A 22260-nucleotide genomic window follows, 5' to 3' on the forward strand; every position below is an offset into this window, starting at 1 on the left:
TAGTGTCATTTTGGACTCGTAAGGATCAGTACTATCGACTGGCATCAAAAAATAAAAAATCTAAATTTTGACCCAAATCGACCAAAATGGCAAGGGGTTACATCACGATTTTTATCAAAATCGGGTTCGGTTCGAAAATCAAACCTTTTTTGATGATTTTTTTTTGAATATCTCGGGCAAATAAAGTCTGATTTTCAAATATTATACCTTTTTGAATTTGTATGCTTTCTGGTGAAATTATGACGTTTGAAAACGACATAACTCCGCCGCTGATCATGACGAGATTATGTCGCTTTGAAGCGACATAACTCCGCCGCTCTAAAAACGACATATATCCGCGGAAGATATGACGTTTGAAAACGACATAACTCCAATTTTGGACTCGTAAGGATCAGTACTGAATATCTCGGCCAAATAGTGTCCAATTTCCAATTTTATACCATTTTGGACTCGTAAGGATCAGTACTATCGACTGGCATCAAAAAATAGAAAATCTAAATTTTGACCCAAATCGACCAAAATGGCAAGGGGTTACATCACGATTTTTATCAAAATCGGGTTCGGTTCGAAAATCAAACCTTTTTTGATGATTTTTTGAATATCTCGGCCAAATAGTGTCCGATTTTCAAATTGTATACCATATTGGACTCGTAAGGATCAGTACTATCGACTGGCATCAAAAAATAAAAAATCTAAATTTTGACCCAAATCGACCAAAATGGCAAGGGGTTACATCACGATTTTTATCAAAATCGGGTTCGGTTCGAAAATCAAACCTTTTTTGATGATTTTTTTTTGAATATCTCGGGCAAATAAAGTCTGATTTTCAAATATTATACCTTTTTGAATTTGTATGCTTTCTGGTGAAATTATGACGTTTGAAAACGACATAACTCCGCCGCTGATCATGACGAGATTATGTCGTTTTGAAGCGACATAACTCCGCCGCTCTAAAAACGACATATATCCGCGGAAGATATGACGTTTGAAAACGACATAACTCCAATTTTGGACTCGTAAGGATCAGTACTGAATATCTCGGCCAAATAGTGTCCAATTTCCAATTTTATACCATTTTGGACTCGTAAGGATCAGTACTATCGACTGGCATCAAAAAATAAAAAATCTAAATTTTGACCCAAATCGACCAAAATGGCAAGGGGTTACATCACGATTTTTATCAAAATCGGGTTCGGTTCGAAAATCAAACCTTTTTTGATGATTTTTTTTGAATATCTCGGGCAAATAAAGTCTGATTTTCAAATATTATACCTTTTTGAATTTGTATGCTTTCTGGTGAAATTATGACGTTTGAAAACGACATAACTCCGCCGCTGATCATGACGAGATTATGTCGCTTTGAAGCGACATAACTCCGCCGCTCTAAAAACGACATATATCCGCGGAAGATATGACGTTTGAAAACGACATAACTCCAATTTTGGACTCGTAAGGATCAGTACTGAATATCTCGGCCAAATAGTGTCCAATTTCCAATTTTATACCATTTTGGACTCGTAAGGATCAGTACTATCGACTGGCATCAAAAAATAGAAAATCTAAATTTTGACCCAAATCGTCCAAAATGGCAAGGGGTTACATCACGGTTTTTATCAAAATCGGGTTCGGTTCGAAAATCAAACCTTTTTTGATGATTTTTTGAATATCTCGGCCAAATAGTGTCCGATTTTCAAATTTTATACCATATTGGACTCGTAAGGATCAGTACTATCGACTGGCATCAAAAAATAAAAAATCTAAATTTTGACCCAAATCGACCAAAATGGCAAGGGGTTACATCACGATTTTTATCAAAATCGGGTTCGGTTCGAAAATCAAACCTTTTTTGATGATTTTTTTTTGAATATCTCGGGCAAATAAAGTCTGATTTTCAAATATTATACCTTTTTGAATTTGTATGCTTTCTGGTGAAATTATGACGTTTGAAAACGACATAACTCCGCCGCTGATCATGACGAGATTATGTCGTTTTGAGGCGACATAACTCCGCCGCTCTAAAAGCGACATATATCCGCGGACGATATGACGTTTGAAAACGACATAACTCCAATTTTGGACTCGTAAGGATCAGTACTGAATATCTCGGCCAAATAGTGTCCAATTTCCAATTTTATACCATTTTGGACTCGTAAGGATCAGTACTATCGACTGGCATCAAAAAATAGAAAATCTAAATTTTGACCCAAATCGACCAAAATGGCAAGGGGTTACATCACGATTTTTATCAAAATCGGGTTCGGTTCGAAAATCAAACCTTTTTTGATGATTTTTTGAATATCTCGGCCAAATAGTTTCCGATTTTCAAATTTTATACCCAATTGGACTCGTAAGGATCAGTACTATCGACTGGCATCAAAAAATAAAAAATCTAAATTTTGACCCAAATCGACCAAAATGGCAAGGGGTTACATCACGATTTTTATCAAAATCGGGTTCGGTTCGAAAATCAAACCTTTTTTGATGATTTTTTTTTTAATATCTCGGGCAAATAAAGTCTGATTTTCAAATATTATACCTTTTTGAATTTGTATGCTTTCTGGTGAAATTATGACGTTTGAAAACGACATAACTCCGCCGCTGATCATGACGAGATTATGTCGTTTTGAAGCGACATAACTCCGCCGCTCTAAAAACGACATATATCCGCGGAAGATATGACGTTTGAAAACGACATAACTCCAATTTTGGACTCGTAAGGATCAGTACTGAATATCTCGGCCAAATAGTGTCCAATTTCCAATTGTATACCATTTTGGACTCGTAAGGATCAGTACTATCGACTGGCATCAAAAAATAGAAAATCTAAATTTTGACCCAAATCGACCAAAATGGCAAGGGGTTACATCACGATTTTTATCAAAATCGGGTTCGGTTCGAGAATCAAACCTTTTTTGATGATTTTTTTTTGAATATCTCGGGCAAATAAAGTCTGATTTTCAAATATTATACCTTTTTGAATTTGTATGCTTTCTGGTGAAATTATGACGTTTGAAAACGACATAACTCCGCCGCTGATCATGACGAGATTATGTCGTTTTGAAGCGACATAACTCCGCCGCTCTAAAAACGACATATATCCGCGGAAGATATGACGTTTGAAAACGACATAACTCCAATTTTGGACTCGTAAGGATCGGTACTGAATATCTCGGCCAAATAGTGTCCAATTTTCAAATTTTATACCATTTTGGACTCGTAAGGATCAGTACTATCGACTGGCATCAAAAAATAGTAAATCTAAATTTTGACCCAAATCGACCAAAATGGCAAGGGGTTACATCACGATTTTTATCAAAATCGGGTTCGGTTCGAAAATCAAACCTTTTTTGATGATTTTTTTTTTTGAATATCTCGGGCAAATAAAGTCCGATTTTCAAATATTATACCTTTTTGAATTTGTATGCTTTCTGGCGAAATTATGACGTTTGAAAACGACATAACTCCGCCGCTGATCATGGCGAGATTATGTCGTTTTGAAGCGACATAACTCCGCCGCTCTAAAAACGATATATATCCGCGGAAGATATGACGTTTGAAAACGACATAACTCCAATTTTGGACTCGTAGGGATCGGTACTGAATATCTCGGCCAAATAGTGTCCGATTTTCAAATTTTATACCATTTTGGACTCGTAAGGATCAGTACTATCGACTGGCATCAAAAAATAGAAAATCTAAATTTTGACCCAAATCGATCAAAATGGCAAGGGGTTACATCACGATTTTTATCAAAATCGGGTTCGGTTCGAAAATCTAACCTTGTTTGATGATTTTTTTTTGAATATCTCGGCCAAATAGTGTCTGATTTTCAAATATTATACCTTTTTGAATTTGTATGCTTTCTGGCGAAATTATGACGTTTGAAAACGACATAACTCCAATTTTGGACTCGTAAGGATCAGTACTATCGATTTTTTTGAATATCTCGGCCAAGTAGTGTCCGATCTTCTAATTTTATACCATTTTGGACTCGTTAGGATCAGTACTATCGACTGGCATCAAAAAATAGAAAATCTAAATTTTGACCCAAATCGACCAAAATGGCAAGGGGTTACATCACGATTTTTATCAAAATCGGGTTCGGTTCGAAAATCAAACCTTTTTTGATGATTTTTTTGAATATCTCGGCCAAATAGTGTCCGATCTTCAAATTGTATACCATTTTGGACTCGTAAGGATCAGTACTATCGACTGGCATCAAAAAATAGTAAATCTAAATTTGGACCCAAATCGACCAAAATGGCAAGGGGTTACATCACGATTTTTATCAAAATCGGGTTCGGTTCGAAAATCAAACCTTTTTTGATGATTTTTTTTTTGAATATCTCGGGCAAATAAAGTCTGATTTTCAAATATTATACCTTTTTGAATTTGTATGCTTTCTGGCGAAATTATGACGTTTGAAAACGACATAACTCCGCCGCTGATCATGGCGAGATTATGTCGTTTTGAAGCGACATAACTCCGCCGCTCTAAAAACGACATATATCCGCGGAAGATATGACGTTTGAAAACGACATAACTCCAATTTTGGACTCGTAAGGATCGGTACTGAATATCTCGGCCAAATAGTGTCCAATTTTCAAATTTTATACCATTTTGGACTCGTAAGGATCAGTACTATCGACTGGCATCAAAAAATAGAAAATCTAAATTTTGACCCAAATCGACCAAAATGGCAAGGGGTTACATCACGATTTTTATCAAAATCGGGTTCGGTTCGAAAATCAAACCTTTTTTGATGATTTTTTTTTTTAATATCTCGGGCAAATAAAGTCTGATTTTCAAATATTATACCTTTTTGAATTTGTATGCTTTCTGGCGAAATTATGACGTTTGAAAACGACATAACTCCGCCGCTGATCATGGCGAGATTATGTCGTTTTGAAGCGACATAACTCCGCCGCTCTAAAAACGACATATATCCGCGGAAGATATGACGTTTGAAAACGACATAACTCCAATTTTGGACTCGTAGGGATCGGTACTGAATATCTCGGCCAAATAGTGTCCGATTTTCAAATTTTATACCATTTTGGACTCGTAAGGATCAGTACTATCGACTGGCATCAAAAAATAGAAAATCTAAATTTTGACCCAAATCGACCAAAATGGCCAGGGGTTACATCACGATTTTTATCAAAATCGGGTTCGGTTCGAAAATCAAACCTTTTTTGATGATTTTTTTTTTGAATATCTCGGGCAAATAAAGTCCGATTTTCAAATATTATACCTTTTTGAATTTGTATGCTTTCTGGCGAAATTATGACGTTTGAAAACGACATAACTCCGCCGCTGATCATGGCGAGATTATGTCGTTTTGAAGCGACATAACTCCGCCGCTCTAAAAACGATATATATCCGCGGAAGATATGACGTTTGAAAACGACATAACTCCAATTTTGGACTCGTAAGGATCAGTACTATCGATTTTTTTGAATATCTCGGCCAAGTAGTGTCCGATCTTCTAATTTTATACCATTTTGGACTCGTTAGGATCAGTACTATCGACTGGCATCAAAAAATAGAAAATCTAAATTTTGACCCAAATCGACCAAAATGGCAAGGGGTTACATCACGATTTTTATCAAAATCGGGTTCGGTTCGAAAATCAAACCTTTTTTGATGATTTTTTTTTTGAATATCTCGGGCAAATAAAGTCCGATTTTCAAATATTATACCTTTTTGAATTTGTATGCTTTCTGGCGAAATTATGACGTTTGAAAACGACATAACTCCGCCGCTGATCATGGCGAGATTATGTCGTTTTGAAGCGACATAACTCCGCCGCTCTAAAAACGATATATATCCGCGGAAGATATGACGTTTGAAAACGACATAACTCCAATTTTGGACTCGTAGGGATCGGTACTGAATATCTCGGCCAAATAGTGTCCGATTTTCAAATTTTATACCATTTTGGACTCGTAAGGATCAGTACTATCGACTGGCATCAAAAAATAGAAAATCTAAATTTTGACCCAAATCGATCAAAATGGCAAGGGGTTACATCACGATTTTTATCAAAATCGGGTTCGGTTCGAAAATCTAACCTTGTTTGATGATTTTTTTTTGAATATCTCGGCCAAATAGTGTCTGATTTTCAAATATTATACCTTTTTGAATTTGTATGCTTTCTGGCGAAATTATGACGTTTGAAAACGACATAACTCCGCCGCTGATCATGGCGAGATTATGTCGTTTTGAAGCGACATAACTCCGCCGCTCTAAAAACGACATATATCCGCGGAAGATATGACGTTTGAAAACGACATAACTCCAATTTTGGACTCGTAAGGATCGGTACTGAATATCTCGGCCAAATAGTGTCCAATTTTCAAATTTTATACCATTTTGGACTCGTAAGGATCAGTACTATCGACTGGCATCAAAAAATAGAAAATCTAAATTTTGACCCAAATCGACCAAAATGGCAAGGGGTTACATCACGATTTTTATCAAAATCGGGTTCGGTTCGAAAATCAAACCTTTTTTGATGATTTTTTTTTTTAATATCTCGGGCAAATAAAGTCTGATTTTCAAATATTATACCTTTTTGAATTTGTATGCTTTCTGGCGAAATTATGACGTTTGAAAACGACATAACTCCGCCGCTGATCATGGCGAGATTATGTCGTTTTGAAGCGACATAACTCCGCCGCTCTAAAAACGACATATATCCGCGGAAGATATGACGTTTGAAAACGACATAACTCCAATTTTGGACTCGTAGGGATCGGTACTGAATATCTCGGCCAAATAGTGTCCGATTTTCAAATTTTATACCATTTTGGACTCGTAAGGATCAGTACTATCGACTGGCATCAAAAAATAGAAAATCTAAATTTTGACCCAAATCGACCAAAATGGCCAGGGGTTACATCACGATTTTTATCAAAATCGGGTTCGGTTCGAAAATCAAACCTTTTTTGATGATTTTTTTTTTTAATATCTCGGGCAAATAAAGTCTGATTTTCAAATATTATACCTTTTTGAATTTGTATGCTTTCTGGCGAAATTATGACGTTTGAAAACGACATAACTCCGCCGCTGATCATGGCGAGATTATGTCGTTTTGAAGCGACATAACTCCGCCGCTCTAAAAACGATATATATCCGCGGAAGATATGACGTTTGAAAACGACATAACTCCAATTTTGGACTCGTAAGGATCAGTACTATCGATTTTTTTGAATATCTCGGCCAAGTAGTGTCCGATCTTCTAATTTTATACCATTTTGGACTCGTTAGGATCAGTACTATCGACTGGCATCAAAAAATAGAAAATCTAAATTTTGACCCAAATCGACCAAAATGGCAAGGGGTTACATCACGATTTTTATCAAAATCTAAAAACCACAATATCCGCGGAAGATATGACGAGTCCAAAATGGTATAAAATTTGAAAATCGGACACTATTTGGCCGAGATAATTAAAAAAAATCATCAAAAAAGGTTTGTTTTTCGAACCGAACCCGATTTTGATAAAAATCGTGATGTAACCCCTTGCCATTTTGTTATGACGTTTTCAAACGTCATATCTCCGCGCGGAGTTATGTCGTTTCAAAACGACATAATCTCGCCATGATCAGCGGCGGAGTTATGTCGTTTTCAAACGTCATATATATGAAAACGATATGTCGTTTTTATCGCGCGGAGATATGTCGTTTTCAAACGTCATATCTCCACGCGGCATTATGTCGTTTTCAAACGTCATATATATGAAAACGACTTAATCTCACCATGATCAACGGCGGAGTTATGTCGTTTTCAAGCGTCATAATTTCACCAGAAAAAAGCGGCAAAACGAACTCGGCGGAGCTATGTCGCTATGTCCCAGTTTTTGGTATGAAAATTAAAACCGTGACTCGACTAGCAAAGTCACACACCAGCTGCATAGCTTGATGACCACTGTGCTTGGTTTGAAAACAAACTATTCTTGTAACTGTTCCCTTGCTTCTAATTAAAAGAATTGGGAATGCTTTACGCTGCAGCGAAACAATGGCCGTCAAACTACTGATGCGACTCGAATTGCACAAAATACTCAAACTGTGAAACGGAGTTTTCAGCAACTAAATTCTTTAACAGTTGCACTCAAACTGCTTAATCAATGAGTTTTTGAGATGCACTGGTCGGAATACACATTTTGAAGAGACATATTTATAAAACATATTTTTTGTTTATAAAAATAAGATTTGTATAAAATAATGATACCCTCTGCAGATGAGCTAAGCAAAGGCCGATTATCGAGAGCAGTGTATGTAATTTTATAAAAATCTTCAATAGAATATTTTGCTAATTTTGAGCGATTCCATCGTCGCAGTATTTCAATTTATATATATATACATATATATATGTATCTTAAGAAAAGTCGCATCCTTTAAAACGTGCCGTCGTGTTTTTTGTTCAGAAATTGCCGTATTTTTGTATAAGTTAGTTTTATACCCCGCTAATGAAAAGAATAGGCTGTCTTTCATATTACAAATGTTTATTGCATAAATGCAAGTATTTATTATTCGGAACTATGCTAAAGTTCACATGCAAAATACATAGTTACATAAGTTTATTTAAACTATCTAAAAGCTATCACAGGCAGAACAGTAATTACGCACTAGAGAACTTAACTACAACTACTCAACTACCACATGTAGATATATATATATATATATATATATATATATATAGATATATATGCTACCTATGGATAGCAGCTGGAAGCGCGCCAGTTTGCACAACTTGCATTTAGGAACTTGAAAGTAACCTATTGTTGGTCCGGTCCAATGCCCAATCCGGCCTATCGACTCGGATGATTGAGTGGCATGTTGAGCTCCCACAGTTTCATGTTGTTGTCGAGCACTTCGTGGAACCAGCTCTCCTTCTGCGGATGATCCCTGAACACAACATTAAGTGCCTTAAGGTCCAGCTGCAAGATCGCATCGTTGCCCAGCAGACTGTCCAGCGACCTGAGCAGCGTGCTGTTCCCATGCAACTTGAGCAGGGTCACGTACTTGACCACGTAGTACTCGTATTGCAGTTTGCGACGGGCCCAGCGCTCCACGGTGGCATTGGCGCTGGCCGAGCGTATTTGGCCCAGATGCTCGGCGAACCACGGCGCAAAATAGTTGTACAGATCGAGCTTGGAGAGACCGTTTAGGCCCTTGCTCTTGATGCGCTCCTTGATCATTTTGTAGTTCTTGCGACTGTACACGAACACCTGGTACAGCGAATTACCCGTCGTATAGGAGTTGACATAGTGCGTGCCAAACGATTCCATAAATCGCATGGCCGACGTAATATTGCCAACCTCCAGCTGCTGGACACGTGCTCGCACTTCCGCCTCCAGCGGCTGATCGATCGGGATCTCGGCATTCAGTTTGCCCGTCTCACGGAAGCGCACCACGCGCACCAGCACATAGGAGTAGTCGCCCTGTATGAAGGAGGTGTTAATGCCCAGCTTCTTGGCCGCATTATCCGCAAACCAGCCGCCCGTGAAAGCCTCCCACGGCTTGTCCAAACGTTCGATGGTAAAGTCACGGAAATACGCCTGAAACAGTTGGCGGCGATTCTCGCAAAACTCCATATGGAAATCGCCATGGAAAATGCCGGGCGTGGTGTCCTCATGGCTCTCCGACAATTGACTCATGTTCTGGAAGGCCACAGAGATAAATAGATATACATATGAATAAATATATATATTATTTATGTAAAATCAATAAGAATTCTTAAAAGTAAATGCAAACACAATGTTAAAAATGTTAATCGATTTTCAACTCCGGAAATGCCAATGAATTGCCATTAAAATGCTTATTTAAATCAACTTTGGTTTGTTTCTTGCGTTTTCTTGCCACGGCAATTAAGTTTCTTGGAATACGTTAAATATTGAAAATACATTTTTTTTATTGTTCGGCTTCTCTAATCTTAAAAACCGTTTAATGATCGAAGAGGTGTGACGTCTTTAAATTATAAGACGAGCCAACAAACTATTGGTAAGCAAAATATTGAATTATTATTCGAAAGACATGAATAATGCATGAGTCTGAGTCTGAGGTAATTATGCTTCGGCTCAGGTATTGAAAGTATTTTCGATAATGTACCTTATATATATTTCGCGTTGGCTCCTTGAATATCCAACGCTCGCTCTCGGCACTGTCGTTGAAGGGTATCACGCGCATCGATATGCCCAGATAGCCGTATCGTAGAAACAAGTTGATGGCTTTGCCAATGCGCAGCTGGGACTCGCGACTGCCGCTGGCCGCCAGCACCAGGAGCGCCAGTGTCAACAGCCACAGCCAGAAGAGGCCCTGCCGCGGGCTCAGGCTCAGGCTCGGGCTCGGGCTTGGGCTCATCGCTCAGCTGTTGTTGCTCGGCATGCAACGGGGGGGCTGCAAATAAAGAGGAAGGCAGAGGGAGGCACAGGTAAGCATTTTTCTCAAGCAACTTAACTACTTACGTATACGTATACTAGCTAGCCTAATCGTTTATATTTATTATTTGTTTTTCTACTAAAATACGTATATATGAGCTGGCGATAATTTATGCAGACTGACATTGGTCGCAGCGGAGAGGAGGGCAGGGGCAGCGGCAGGTCTACCTTTTGAGGTGCGAGCTCTAATTGACCGTGAACCGGTGGCAGAGCTGAACTTGAACCGCGGCAAGGTGAGGCCTGCAACGAGATGAGCCACTTAACTGACAGCGACTGCAATTAGCCAGCGAATACCGAAAGACATAGACACATCCAAATTGGATCAGGCACAGATCGTGTTTTTGTCGTTGTCGTCGTTGTTGTCTCTCGTATGCAAATTATTTCCTCAAGATGGTTTTTTGTATGGCTCGTACACTTTTATAACAGTTTGGCGCGCCACTTTAAACCGGTTGTGTGTGTGTGTGTGTCTGTTTGCTGATCTCTTGACAGGGACGAGGAAGCCACAGAAGCAACAACAACAGCAATATCAATAAACTGGCACAACTAAGCCGAGGCGAAACGACAACTGCCAACCACATTGCAACTAGTTGCGCAAACTCGTCAAATACTGCTTAGAATTGCAGTCGTTATCAATAGCTGCCAGCCAGCAGCAGCAGCAGCAGCAATAACTGAAACGACCGCAGCAGACGTGTTGAACCGGTCAAATTAAAAGGTTAGCCATAACACTCTCGGGTGTCGGGTGTTAGCCATGTTCAAATGACTCACACCTGCCGCCGCCGCTCGACTGTGCGCTGAAGCGCAACATTTGCCAAACGACCGACAATGGTGACGGTCAAAATTTGAGCTTTGGCAGCGAACCATAAAATGTAGGCGACAACAAAGTCGCCGAAGTCGACACATGACGATGCCCTAACTTAGGCACAGCCTCATGCAAACTGTGAAAGGCGCTTAAACATGCACCTCACCTGAATGACAGACGCATTTGTGTGAACTACTTGAATCGATCAGCAGTTCGGTAAACAAACGCAACAAATTTGCTGAACTTGTTGCCTAAGAGTTACCAATCGAGTAGTATTTATGGAATCATCATCGTTCGACAATGCATTAATATAATATTATATATGGCATGCCCTCGTTGGCATCTCTAAGGATAAAACTATAATGGCGAACAAAATAAATGTTCCATTAAAGTTACACATCGAGTGTTTCTAATGGATTATCAAATATTTTACCACAGATCATCACCGATCGAGCAATGCATTGGCAATAATATGGCAACAAAACTAATACTATGTTTAGCATGCCCTCAAGGGCATCTGTATAGCTAAAACTATAATTATTTCAACTTAGAAAAAAAATAAATGTTCCATAAGAGTTACCCATCGAGTAGTATTAATGGAACATTAAACATTTTACCACGGATCATCACCGATCAAGCAATGCATTGGCAATAGTATGGCAACAAAACTAATACTAAGTCAATTAAGCCTGCCCTCGAGGGCATCTCTATGGATAAAACTATAATTATTTCAACTGACGAGAAAAATAAATGTTCCATTTAATTACATTTAATCGTATTGTCATTGTGTATGCTTGTCATTGTGATACATAAGAACGACATGAGCTGCTTTTAATGATACCTACTTTTGTTCATTTATTGTCATGAATTCAGATTTTGCAACAAAAGTAAACCAAGCAAGAACAAGCTCTACTATATGCATAGCTTATGCTCTATTTACTCTCGTGATACTCCACATAATGCCAGGCTAATGGTTAATGGCTAATGTCTAATGCTAATCACAATAAAGTTCTGAGTGCTTTCTGGACATTTGGTCAGCAAATTTCCATTACAAAAAATGAATTAACAGCAAATTTAGTCTGAATTTTTGCGAATATGCCTTATGCTAATAGAACTTGAACTGGTTTTAACGATACACATTTGTTGCTAATTTCTGACTAATAAATTAAAAATACAGCAATAAACTGCTAAGGTCTGTGGACATGTGTGTGCTAACTAACAACAACCCACAGATATGCGTATTGCGGCGATCCAACTATGCCTGACTACCCCTAATGCTGACATAAGCTGCCAACTTGTCGCCGCCTTATTGATAACTGACACTCATTGACAATTGTGAACAGCTTAAAAGTCATCACTCGGACAATGCGCATTGGCGGCATGCTCTCGTGTATTTATGATATAATGTTATTTTGGGTATGCAGCATACGCATAACCTTGTGCAAAATGACCAAAAAACCAAACCGAAACCGAAAGCCAAGAGACGCGGACACCCGACGGAGTTGGAGACGGAGATGGAGACGGTGCAAATGAATCCAAAATCAAAAATTCAATACGCGCGCACGTTGTTGACGATTGCGTCCGACTACAGTTTGACTACAGCTAACCAGATCGGCGGGACGGAGTCATCAGGCAGCCAGTCAGCCAATTGGAGATTCTTTATGCGCTCTTTTGTGGCCTGGTTGCGAGGGTGGCGGAAGGGGGGTGACGCACTCGGTCGCACGAAGGGCACGCATAAGGTCTGCAGTTAATACTTTTTTATATATACATTTTCCTTGAGCAGCGTTTAGCATAAGTTGAGCTCACATTTAAAGTTTCTTAATTCTGTTCATTTCGTTTAAATTTTATTATTTTTTTTTTTGACTGCACACGAGAATTCACGAGGCAACATTAGGCAGCAGAAGCATCTACACACACACACACACACACACTTACGGATTTCGATAAGCTTTTTGACACGCACTCAGAGGAGCTTAGACTTAGTCTTAGTACTAAAAACCGATTGGCCGACGACGGCGACTGCGACTTGTTTGCCACTGGTTTGCCTTATCGCGCGGCTAACTGACACCAGGGGCCAATGCACAAGGCACGTTAAGCATCATTAAATGTACATATATATATATATTCTGTACATAAATACATCTGATGTTAAAGGTCAAACCCGGCAGCGAACATAATTCTGAAGGCGACGCAACAGATATAGATGAAGCATGGCTAAAAGGCGCCGCCATTGACCTTTTGCGGAATTTGATAAGCCAGCGCCTGACTTTACAGACAAAAACCAATTAATTTTAAATAGAATTAATTTTGATAGTTATTGCCGTTACATTTGCGCGCACTGTTTTCTTTTTTTTTTTTTAGGTTTCAGCAATAGCACACTGAAATTCCGGCTGCCCACACAAACACACAACAGAAGCACACTCAGACACAAACACACACACACACACACACACACACACACATACATACACGTGCCTTCCAATTGCACTTAAAAAGCCGGAATCTGACGTCGTTGTCAGTTCTCTAAGCACTTACGAGTACACCTCGAAAACGAGCCGTGCCAACGGACACTTCTTCAACCGCGCAGACTCGAAGCTAAACTGAAACTGGCTGCCGGTCTGCCACCAGCCCAGCGACCAGCTACCAAAACTCGATCGCTTGAGAGAATAAGCTGAGCGGCGACGCTCCAGCGCACAGTGGTCCACAATCGATTGCGATCGGTTGAATTTAGCTAAATGCACAGCTGCTGGAAACATCCCAGCGAAGAGAGAGTTAACGAATGAAAAATGATAGATGCGATGAATTGACAGTTTTTATATATTTTACTACAAATCTAAGTCCTTAATCTTTACGCGCTCTAGGTTTCATATATAAAATATATAATTTCATATCAAAAATTTTAAATATTACTTTCTCTTTCAGATAAGAATTCCATATTCAAACCTGAATAGTTGCTATCCTAAACTCAAGTAACCAAATGCAAGCAATCATTATTCTTCTAATATTTATTTAAAAAATCAAAATTTTTTTTAATTTTGTACTTTGCTTAAAAATAACTACTGTTATTTTATTATATAGAGATGCTTTTTTAATTTGATTGTTGTTTATTTTTCATATTCACAACAAAAACACAAACATATAAAAAGATATTCCCTAACACAGGGTAAAAAAGTCAAAAAAGAAAAACAACAAAAGTAGCTAAATTTGTTTTGTGAACAAACTGAAATCAAGACATTTTATTGAGCTAAGATCAAAGCAGAACCATTAATAAAATTTGATTTTTATTTGCATTAGAAGATTTCAATGAAAATTGTTTATTTTGCAGGTATTTCTGCCCACTGTGCTGCAGACGCAGTTCAATGACTGACGGGCAGATGTTCTGGTCGCCTGCATGCCCCTGTCACGCCCACCACACACACACACACACACGCACAGTGGGGCGCAACAACGGTAATAGCACATGACACAAATGTCTAAATGTCTTTGTTGTCTATGTTGTGGTGCTTGTGCCAGCTCCCCCACAGCTTTTCCGCTTATTAATATTTCCCAGCACGTCTGACGCTTCCACATTGGCATACTAAAAGGCCCGAGACCTGGGCACTGGGAACTGGGAACTGGGAAGCGCGACCTGGGCCGTAGCCCGTGTCGCATGGGACGAACAAATTATCGTATAGCAAATTGAAATGATTGCAATTTAACTAAAACTTGCGCAATACTTCAGTAGAATTGTGGAGCAATTGCTGAAATTAAAAACTTTTTGACAGTCGCGTTGCCGGTCAACACACTCCGCCCAAGAAAAAAACAAGATCCGAGAAAAAAACGAAAGTATCAAATTCGCATTACCTTGAAAAATATGCACCAAAATTTAGGTCAAATTTAGAGCTGTCGACGATATTTGAAGTTTTGTCTACTTTTTTTTTCAAAATGTTTCAATTAGAAACTCCAGCGACGACCGGATTTAAGTTGTCACGATCTTCGGTGCATTTCGCTGAATTCCGCAGGTCAACCTCTAAGAAAGAACGGGTGTACTTGTTGCTTAATTTGGCCATTTCCGAATAAATCGGTGCTAAAACTGGTTGAAGTACATATTCAATGTGTTTCTCTTTCGCCTCAATGTACTTATATGCCATTTACGTACCTTCAGATATTTTGCGTATATTTTATTTTTTATTGTATGTATTGAAAATTCGGTCTTGATTTATTTGCTTTCTGTTTTTATTAATTTTCAATTTTGCATTCCGTTTTCGTTTCGATTTTTATTTATTATTAATCCCATGTTTAAACTATGTATATATAATGTCATTTTCATCATTCAATTTTCAATGATTTTTACTAACGTCTCAATTATTTGCACATATTGATCTTAATCCATTTATATTTTAATAACAATTCACTCAAATAGCTCAAATATAGTCAATTTCTTTTTATTTATTTATTTTTTTTTTTGTATTGACATTGGGGATCATAAGTATCAGTATTATCCTTATGAATACATCATTATCCTTTCATTGCCATTTGTTTGCCAACTCAGGAAATTAGAGAAAAATTCTAATTCGCTCGAGTTGTTTGTTTTGGTTTTAATTTATGTAATATCAACAATAAATTTTTACTTAAATTTCATGTGAAATTATTCTTAATATAATCGCTACTCGCATTTGCTAGGAAAACAAAAAAAAACAAAAAACAAATATTCAAAAACAAAACAAAAACAGAAATAATAATAAGTAATATTGATAATTATACATCTTTAGCCGGAAGAGGCCCACCTTTTCCTAACATCATTCACATTCACACATATTACGCAATTATCGTAAAATATAAGATTTTGATTTTTGAGCATTGGTGTTGTGGTACACCCAGCCAACTGAGGGCTGCAAAATATATGTTACATACAAATACATACACTTTCTAGGTTTTTTTTTAGGTATAAGTTACTACTTAGTTAATTTGGCCACTCGGCTGCGTTTGTCGTGGGTAGTAGGTAGTTTAGTTCTTGTTCTTGGGTAGGTTCTTCTTTGTCTTTGGGAATACATCTATGATTTACATTGCCTGCTCTCGCTGCACTCTTTCATCTCTGCCTGCCTGTCTGCCTGTCGTCAGCTGTAACGCTCGGAACGTAAAATTGATAGACAAGCATTGTGCATACTATATAGTATGTGGTATATGCGTAAATTGTTCAACCATCTTGAAACCATAGAATTGTTCATGTAGTTCTTGTGGGTAACTCCATGTTAACTATTGTGTGGATTGGATGGAGGCTAGTGGTACTCAAAATAAGCATCGGCTCAATTGGGTTGGGAATCAAATTGGGCTTAATTGGGTGCTGACTGCCGCCAAATGTGCTTTATGATTATAAATTTAAATGTTTTTCATCGATTTTTCGTATTTTTGTTTTGTTTTCTTTTTTCTTTTTTTTTTGGTGTGTTTCGTTTTTATTTATTCTAGAAGAATTACGTGCTCGCATTTTTCTTGTCCAATATGTTGTTCTGTTTGTGTTTGGCGCTTTTATGTTGGCCTAAAGTAAGAGTGTTCCACGTAGCTTCGAAATCCAGCTGCAGGTGTTACCCTGAGACGCATGGCATTCAATCTACTTTTGCATATATTTAAGTGGCATATGAGCTTTTTTATGATTGTTTGAGCTGTACACAATCTTCAGATAATTTCCAGACTCTGCTTTGATGCATAAGTTTGCACATGCAATTTGGCTCTAATAGCGTCTGTAATGGTCGCAGTTTTCCTATTTAAATTAAACCGCGTAAGCGATCCTAACAGCTTGCGTTTGTGTAACGACGCTATAGCGATCAGCTTTTGTCTGTCATGGTCAGCTGCGAATGAGTCAGCCGCTGCTATAAACCGCCTGCGTGCACGTTGGCAGCGCAGCTATCTTCCCTCTAATCCGGGAAAGAAAAAAGCTCTGAGACCCTATATAAGCCTGCAGGTCCCGGATATAACCCTTTTTTTTTTCAAAAGTTACTTTACCATCGAAGGTCTGGCTACGGCGGTGCGGACATAGCCCCACCAAAATATTAATCTAAAAGCAACAAGTTCGGGCATCAGTCGTTTAATTCGTTTAATTTAAATTCCAACTAAATTGAACCAAAAACAACAAAAAAATAAAAAGAAAAACCCTAAAAGTAACCGATTGGCGAAATAAATTTTTTTTGTTCATTTGATGATAACCTTTCGCTCCGCCACCCGGCCACCAGCACCTCACCGGCATATATTTCTTTGTGCCAAGATCTGGTCACAGTTTTAACCAGTTCTTGCTTGCCTGCCGAAAGTAATTTTTGGAGGAATAAATCTTGCCGCCGCCGTCTCTGACAGAAAAACCCACTTATTTTGAGGCAGCCGCCACGTGTGCCAATTGGACGGCACTGTAATTTCTTGGGACGGCAATGACATTTCTGCCCCCATTAAATAGACGTCAGCCTCAACGGCGGATCAGCTGCCATACCCTTGCTCATGCCAGCAAGGGCAGGCGCCGTTTCCACAGTTTGGAATCCGGAAGAGGCAGTAGCCTTCTGGGCCCCATTGACGCGCCGCTGATCAGAAGCCCAGATGACATCGCCAATTAAGTTGGCCGGAGCGTGCAGATGCATGAAAATTGCTGTTAAATGTTTTTAGTAAAAAAATTGTTAACTAAATCTTGTGAGAGACTTCCAAAAGTTTGTGAAAAGTGCATTTATTAGGCCCTCAAAAAACCGCGTGCAAGTGCAGTGAAAAAGAAAAATTGACATCTATATACATAGCTTTATATATATAGAAAGGAATACTAGTATAAATCTATCCCCCTTCTTGTAGAGTCCAAAGTCATTTCAGAATTTTTTTTATATTTTTTTTCCCACTTATTTTCGGAGAGTATCTTCTTAGTACTCACAATTTAAAAACCCTCCTGTGCCATAATAATATAATCAAAACAATTTAAAGCCCCACAGAAGACAAAAGAAAACAAATGAAAAAAAAATTAAATAAAATTTGCTGCAAACTCTCCGCTGGAAGGCCTTTCATCGAGGAATACATGTAAGTTTTTAACCTTTTGTTTTGAGTATATTTTCTTATTTTGGCACAGATAAGCACAGCCAAACTGACATGCGCACCTGCTGAGTTTTTTTTACTTTCTGTTTCACATTACGCTTTAGCTCCGATCAATATGTTTATGACCGTGTCAGTCTGGTGAATGCTTATCATCTTTGATTCTACCTACACCCCGCTCAATTACTAGCTGAAACAGAAGCAACCTAAAAGAAAAGATTTTTAACAGAATCAAATATATGTACACAAAGATGTATCATCGTATTCACCGATCAGCTGGTTGCGCTGCGCTCCGATTTGCCCATGCGCTTTGAGCTTAACCTTCTGTTGCCCATATTTTTTTCGACCATACAATTAACCATCAACTACAATTGTATTGACTCTATTATAATAACTTTTTTTTTTGCTTTTGCCGAATACACTTTAGTTCAATTTACGAATGTCATTTTTTTCTTACCTAGCTATATTCTATAATTATTAAAATGCACTTTAGCGAAATTTGGAGAGTTTCTTTTTGATCAATAAGAAAAAAAAATATTAACTGAATAGTTTATAAAATGAATTATTTTTGAAGAATCTTTGAGACATTGTAAAAATATTAACGGACTAGTTTTAGTTACTGAATTATTGTTGAATCATTAATGCCACTTGTAATAAGATGCAGATTATCTAACGGAAGGATTCAGTTTCATTGAATAATGCTTTTGTTTATAATAAATATTAATTACGGATTTTGATTATGAATTGCTAAGTTTTCTTTCCTGGTGACATGGTGATATAATGTAGTAGAAGAATGTTTTTTTTGGGATCTTCAAAACCTTAAACGCTGAAGATCATGGTTGGGAGGGTATCGAACGCGAGAGTCAGCTTACATCCAAGACTTCGCCTCTTCGGAATATATATGCCCTAATGAAAGCTATCACCATTGTATTGGCACTTTAAGTGCTCGTTAAGTTATGCCTGTTTGAGATTTTGTTTCTGCGGAGTATCGGTCTCCAATTTAGATTCTGTAGGGATCCTAAAATAAAATTGTGTATGCAGGTCGAGACATGGCAAAAAGAACCCCCCCACCCGAAAGAGCTAGGGAACAAGAGGATCCCGCCCTGCCATGCTAACTCAACCACGAGGGGCCTCGGTGACTACTTCCCGAATTATTTTGTGAAGATTGGCTGCCAACCGCCGTCACCGTTGCTACCCGATATGTATTGCTAGAGTAGCTTCACCACAGTACATGCTACATAAATTTTTGGCGCCCAATCATGGGGCCCGAGGTTGTCTATAAAAAAAAAAAAAAAAAAAAAAAAAAAAAAAAAAAAAAAAAAATGAGTCTTTATATTATTGTCCACGCACGCTGACGTCGATGTGACTGGTTTAGTCTATCTTCCGCATGCGCAGATACTGGTAGTATACAAGATAGTAATTAGGACTACGATGCTTACAATTCAGAGCTTGAATTATGCCGAGAATCTGACCTTACTATATTGTTGAGTGCCTATATATAAACACGACTATAGTTATTAACACCAGCTATACAATCGGTCCCATACATTTGCTCGTTTTCTTTCTTATAATTTTGGAGAAACAACAGATTAGGTTTGCTTAGGTAGAAATACTTTCAAATGCAATTTTAGAATACTGCATATTTTGCTAAGATATCAGTACTGATTGCTACTTGATAGCTTGTTGATGGTTAAGTAAATCTCAGTCTTCGTGGAGCCAAAAGTTATAAAGTTAGATTGAATGGTTTTGTATTAACGATACTATCAAAGATAGTTAGAATGTTGCCCGGAACTTGGCCATATGCTGCTTTGCATATCCTTGCCGAACATTTCTGATTAGATTAAAATGTTGAATATTACAAACCGCTTTCTATAGTAGTTTCAATAAACCAGATAAATTACCTACTTTCATTGAGGCGATTATATTTCGTAATTAAAAAAAAAAAAAAAAAAAAAAAAAAAAAAACAAATAACTTCTACTTTATTATATTACCAAACCAATGTCACGAATCAGGAAAATATGAATGAAGCATGTTGCCTTTACGCAGCCCACAAAATGTACAGCCGTCGTCAGAGACCGCTGATAACCACTGTGTTCTATGCCAGTTAGTAATGGACAATACACAGTCTTGCTATTGCACCCCTTGTAGGCATGTTTTCCACAAACTTTGCTTGGAAGGTTGGTTGGTAAACCATGCTAAATGTCCCAGTTGTAGTGCTGTGATTGATCCAGCCTCAATTAAATTAGTTGTTGGAGATTGCTCGCCGAGAGGAAAACAATCTGCCCCACCTCCACCTACTAACATAGGGAGAACGGTAACGCGCAGTCTAGCAAAATCTCTTAATCCTGGTCCGACCCAGAGTGGCGAGAATCCAACAGCAAGGTTATTAGATGTTAGTGATGTACCACAATCAGGACTCGACGCTAGCAATAGCACGAATCCACCTGAAATCGCTCCTGCACGACCAGCTCCTGGTGTAAGAAGAAGAGGAAGACCCACTCAGTCCAATTATACCCGCCAAAATCTGGGAGTGGACTATAGGATAATTCAGGAGATGATCGAACAATCAATTACTCGCGTTATGTCATCACTGCAAATACAAGCACCACCCTTTCCAAGAGTGTTGCCAACCCCGATCCAGGTGTCGCCTAGTAGTTCGTCATTCCGAAATGGGAAAATTGCTGACACCATGCAAAAATGGAATCTTCATTTTGATGGGTCTACCGAAGGATTAGGGGTAGAAGAATTTCTGTATAGAGTCAAAACATTGACTGATGAAACTTTGGACAGCGACTTTATGGGTCTCTGTAAGCACTTACATGTGCTATTTTTAGGCAAAGCCCGTGACTGGTACTGGCGGTACCACAAGCAGGTAGACCACATAGTCTGGACTGAATTTTGTACTGCACTTCGCCATCAGTACAAAGATTATCGGTCCGATTTTATGAGCAAAGAACTGGTAAGAGCTAGAAAGCAAAACCCTGGGGAATCATTTGTGTCGTTCCATGACGCTGTAGCGTCACTGATCGATAAATTTGCAATTAAAATTGACGAGGAGGAGTTAATCGAAATTTTAAAAAATAATTTATTACCCGAAACCCGACATAAACTGCTATACCAGCCAATAAGTTCAGTTGGCCATCTACGTAGATTGGTCCAAATGAACGAGAATTTAGTTCATGAGCTCAGTTGTCGCACTGATGGTATGAATAAATCCAGAACTATTGGCCGTCGCCAAGTATATGGACTAGAAGAGTCTTTTAATGAACCGGAGGTAGAAAATTCAGAAGATACAAACTTTGACATCGCAGCAATTCGTAGATGTCATACCAACTTTAAATGTTGGAACTGCGAAGAGCAAGGGCATCTGTGGGAAAATTGCCTTGCTGACCGCCGTATATTTTGTTACGGATGCGGGGCACCCAACATTTATAAGCCCCAGTGCCAAAACTGTATCCGTAAAGCTTCGGAAAACCAACAGAAGGGTGCATCCAGCAGCAGTCGGATGCCCCCAAAAATCTAATTAATTCCCATACGAACTTTGTAACTGTGGACCGAAGCAAAAGCTTGGTCCCTACACCGACTTTAAAGTCACATTCCAACAATTTAGAAATAGCTAAAACTATTAAATTACGATTTTTACCGTATCATGAACGGTTAGCTAATTATTTGCATGTCCGAAATAAGATTTTTTATGAAGAAAAACCCCGTATTTCTCAGCGTACGCAGCGCTTGAAAAATTATTATTCAAAAATCAAGCAACATAGCAAGCTTTTAGTTTCGACCGTTTTTTGCAATCCCACCGATATGCGCAGCTATGCCGAAGTGTCGTTTCTAACCTTTACCGAGCTTGGTCTATTGGATACAGGCGCGAATATTAGCTGCATAGGTTCTACGCTTGCGCAACAAGATTTTACCGTAATGCCGGAATTTAAGCCTATTAAATCGCATGTCAGAACAGCAGATGGCCATAGTCAGAAAGTC

At 38.5% G+C, this 22260-nt stretch overlaps 1 protein-coding gene across 1 annotated transcript; it reads right to left on the reverse strand.

Annotated features, from left to right (window-relative positions):
- Positions 1-8531: 8531 nt before the first annotated feature.
- Positions 8532-10382, reverse strand: LOC115764742 (torso-like protein). The gene is made up of 2 exons (XM_030707958.1): positions 10116-10382; positions 8532-9667 (listed from the first exon to the last, which is right to left on the reverse strand). The coding sequence occupies exons 1-2, from the start codon at positions 10365-10367 to the stop codon at positions 8816-8818; spliced, it is 1104 nt and encodes a 367-aa protein (XP_030563818.1). The 5' UTR covers positions 10368-10382; the 3' UTR covers positions 8532-8815.
- Positions 10383-22260: the final 11878 nt, after the last annotated feature.

The sequence above is a fragment of the Drosophila novamexicana genome, unplaced genomic scaffold (assembly GCF_003285875.2).
Source record: "Drosophila novamexicana strain 15010-1031.04,08,12 unplaced genomic scaffold, DnovRS2.1 tig00000870-arrow-arrow-pilon, whole genome shotgun sequence".
NCBI lineage: Eukaryota > Metazoa > Arthropoda > Insecta > Diptera > Drosophilidae > Drosophila > Drosophila novamexicana.

What these genes read in the sequence shown, in the direction of transcription:
- LOC115764742 (XM_030707958.1), bottom strand. Translation starts at nt 10,367, where the DNA reads ATGAGCCCAAGCCCGAGCCCGAGCCTGAGCCTGAGCCCGCGGCAGGGC. An exon ending in CAACGCGAAATATATATAAG is followed by an intron (nt 9,668 to 10,115) that starts GTACATTATCGA and finishes GTGGCCTTCCAG; the next exon opens with AACATGAGTCAATTGTCGGA.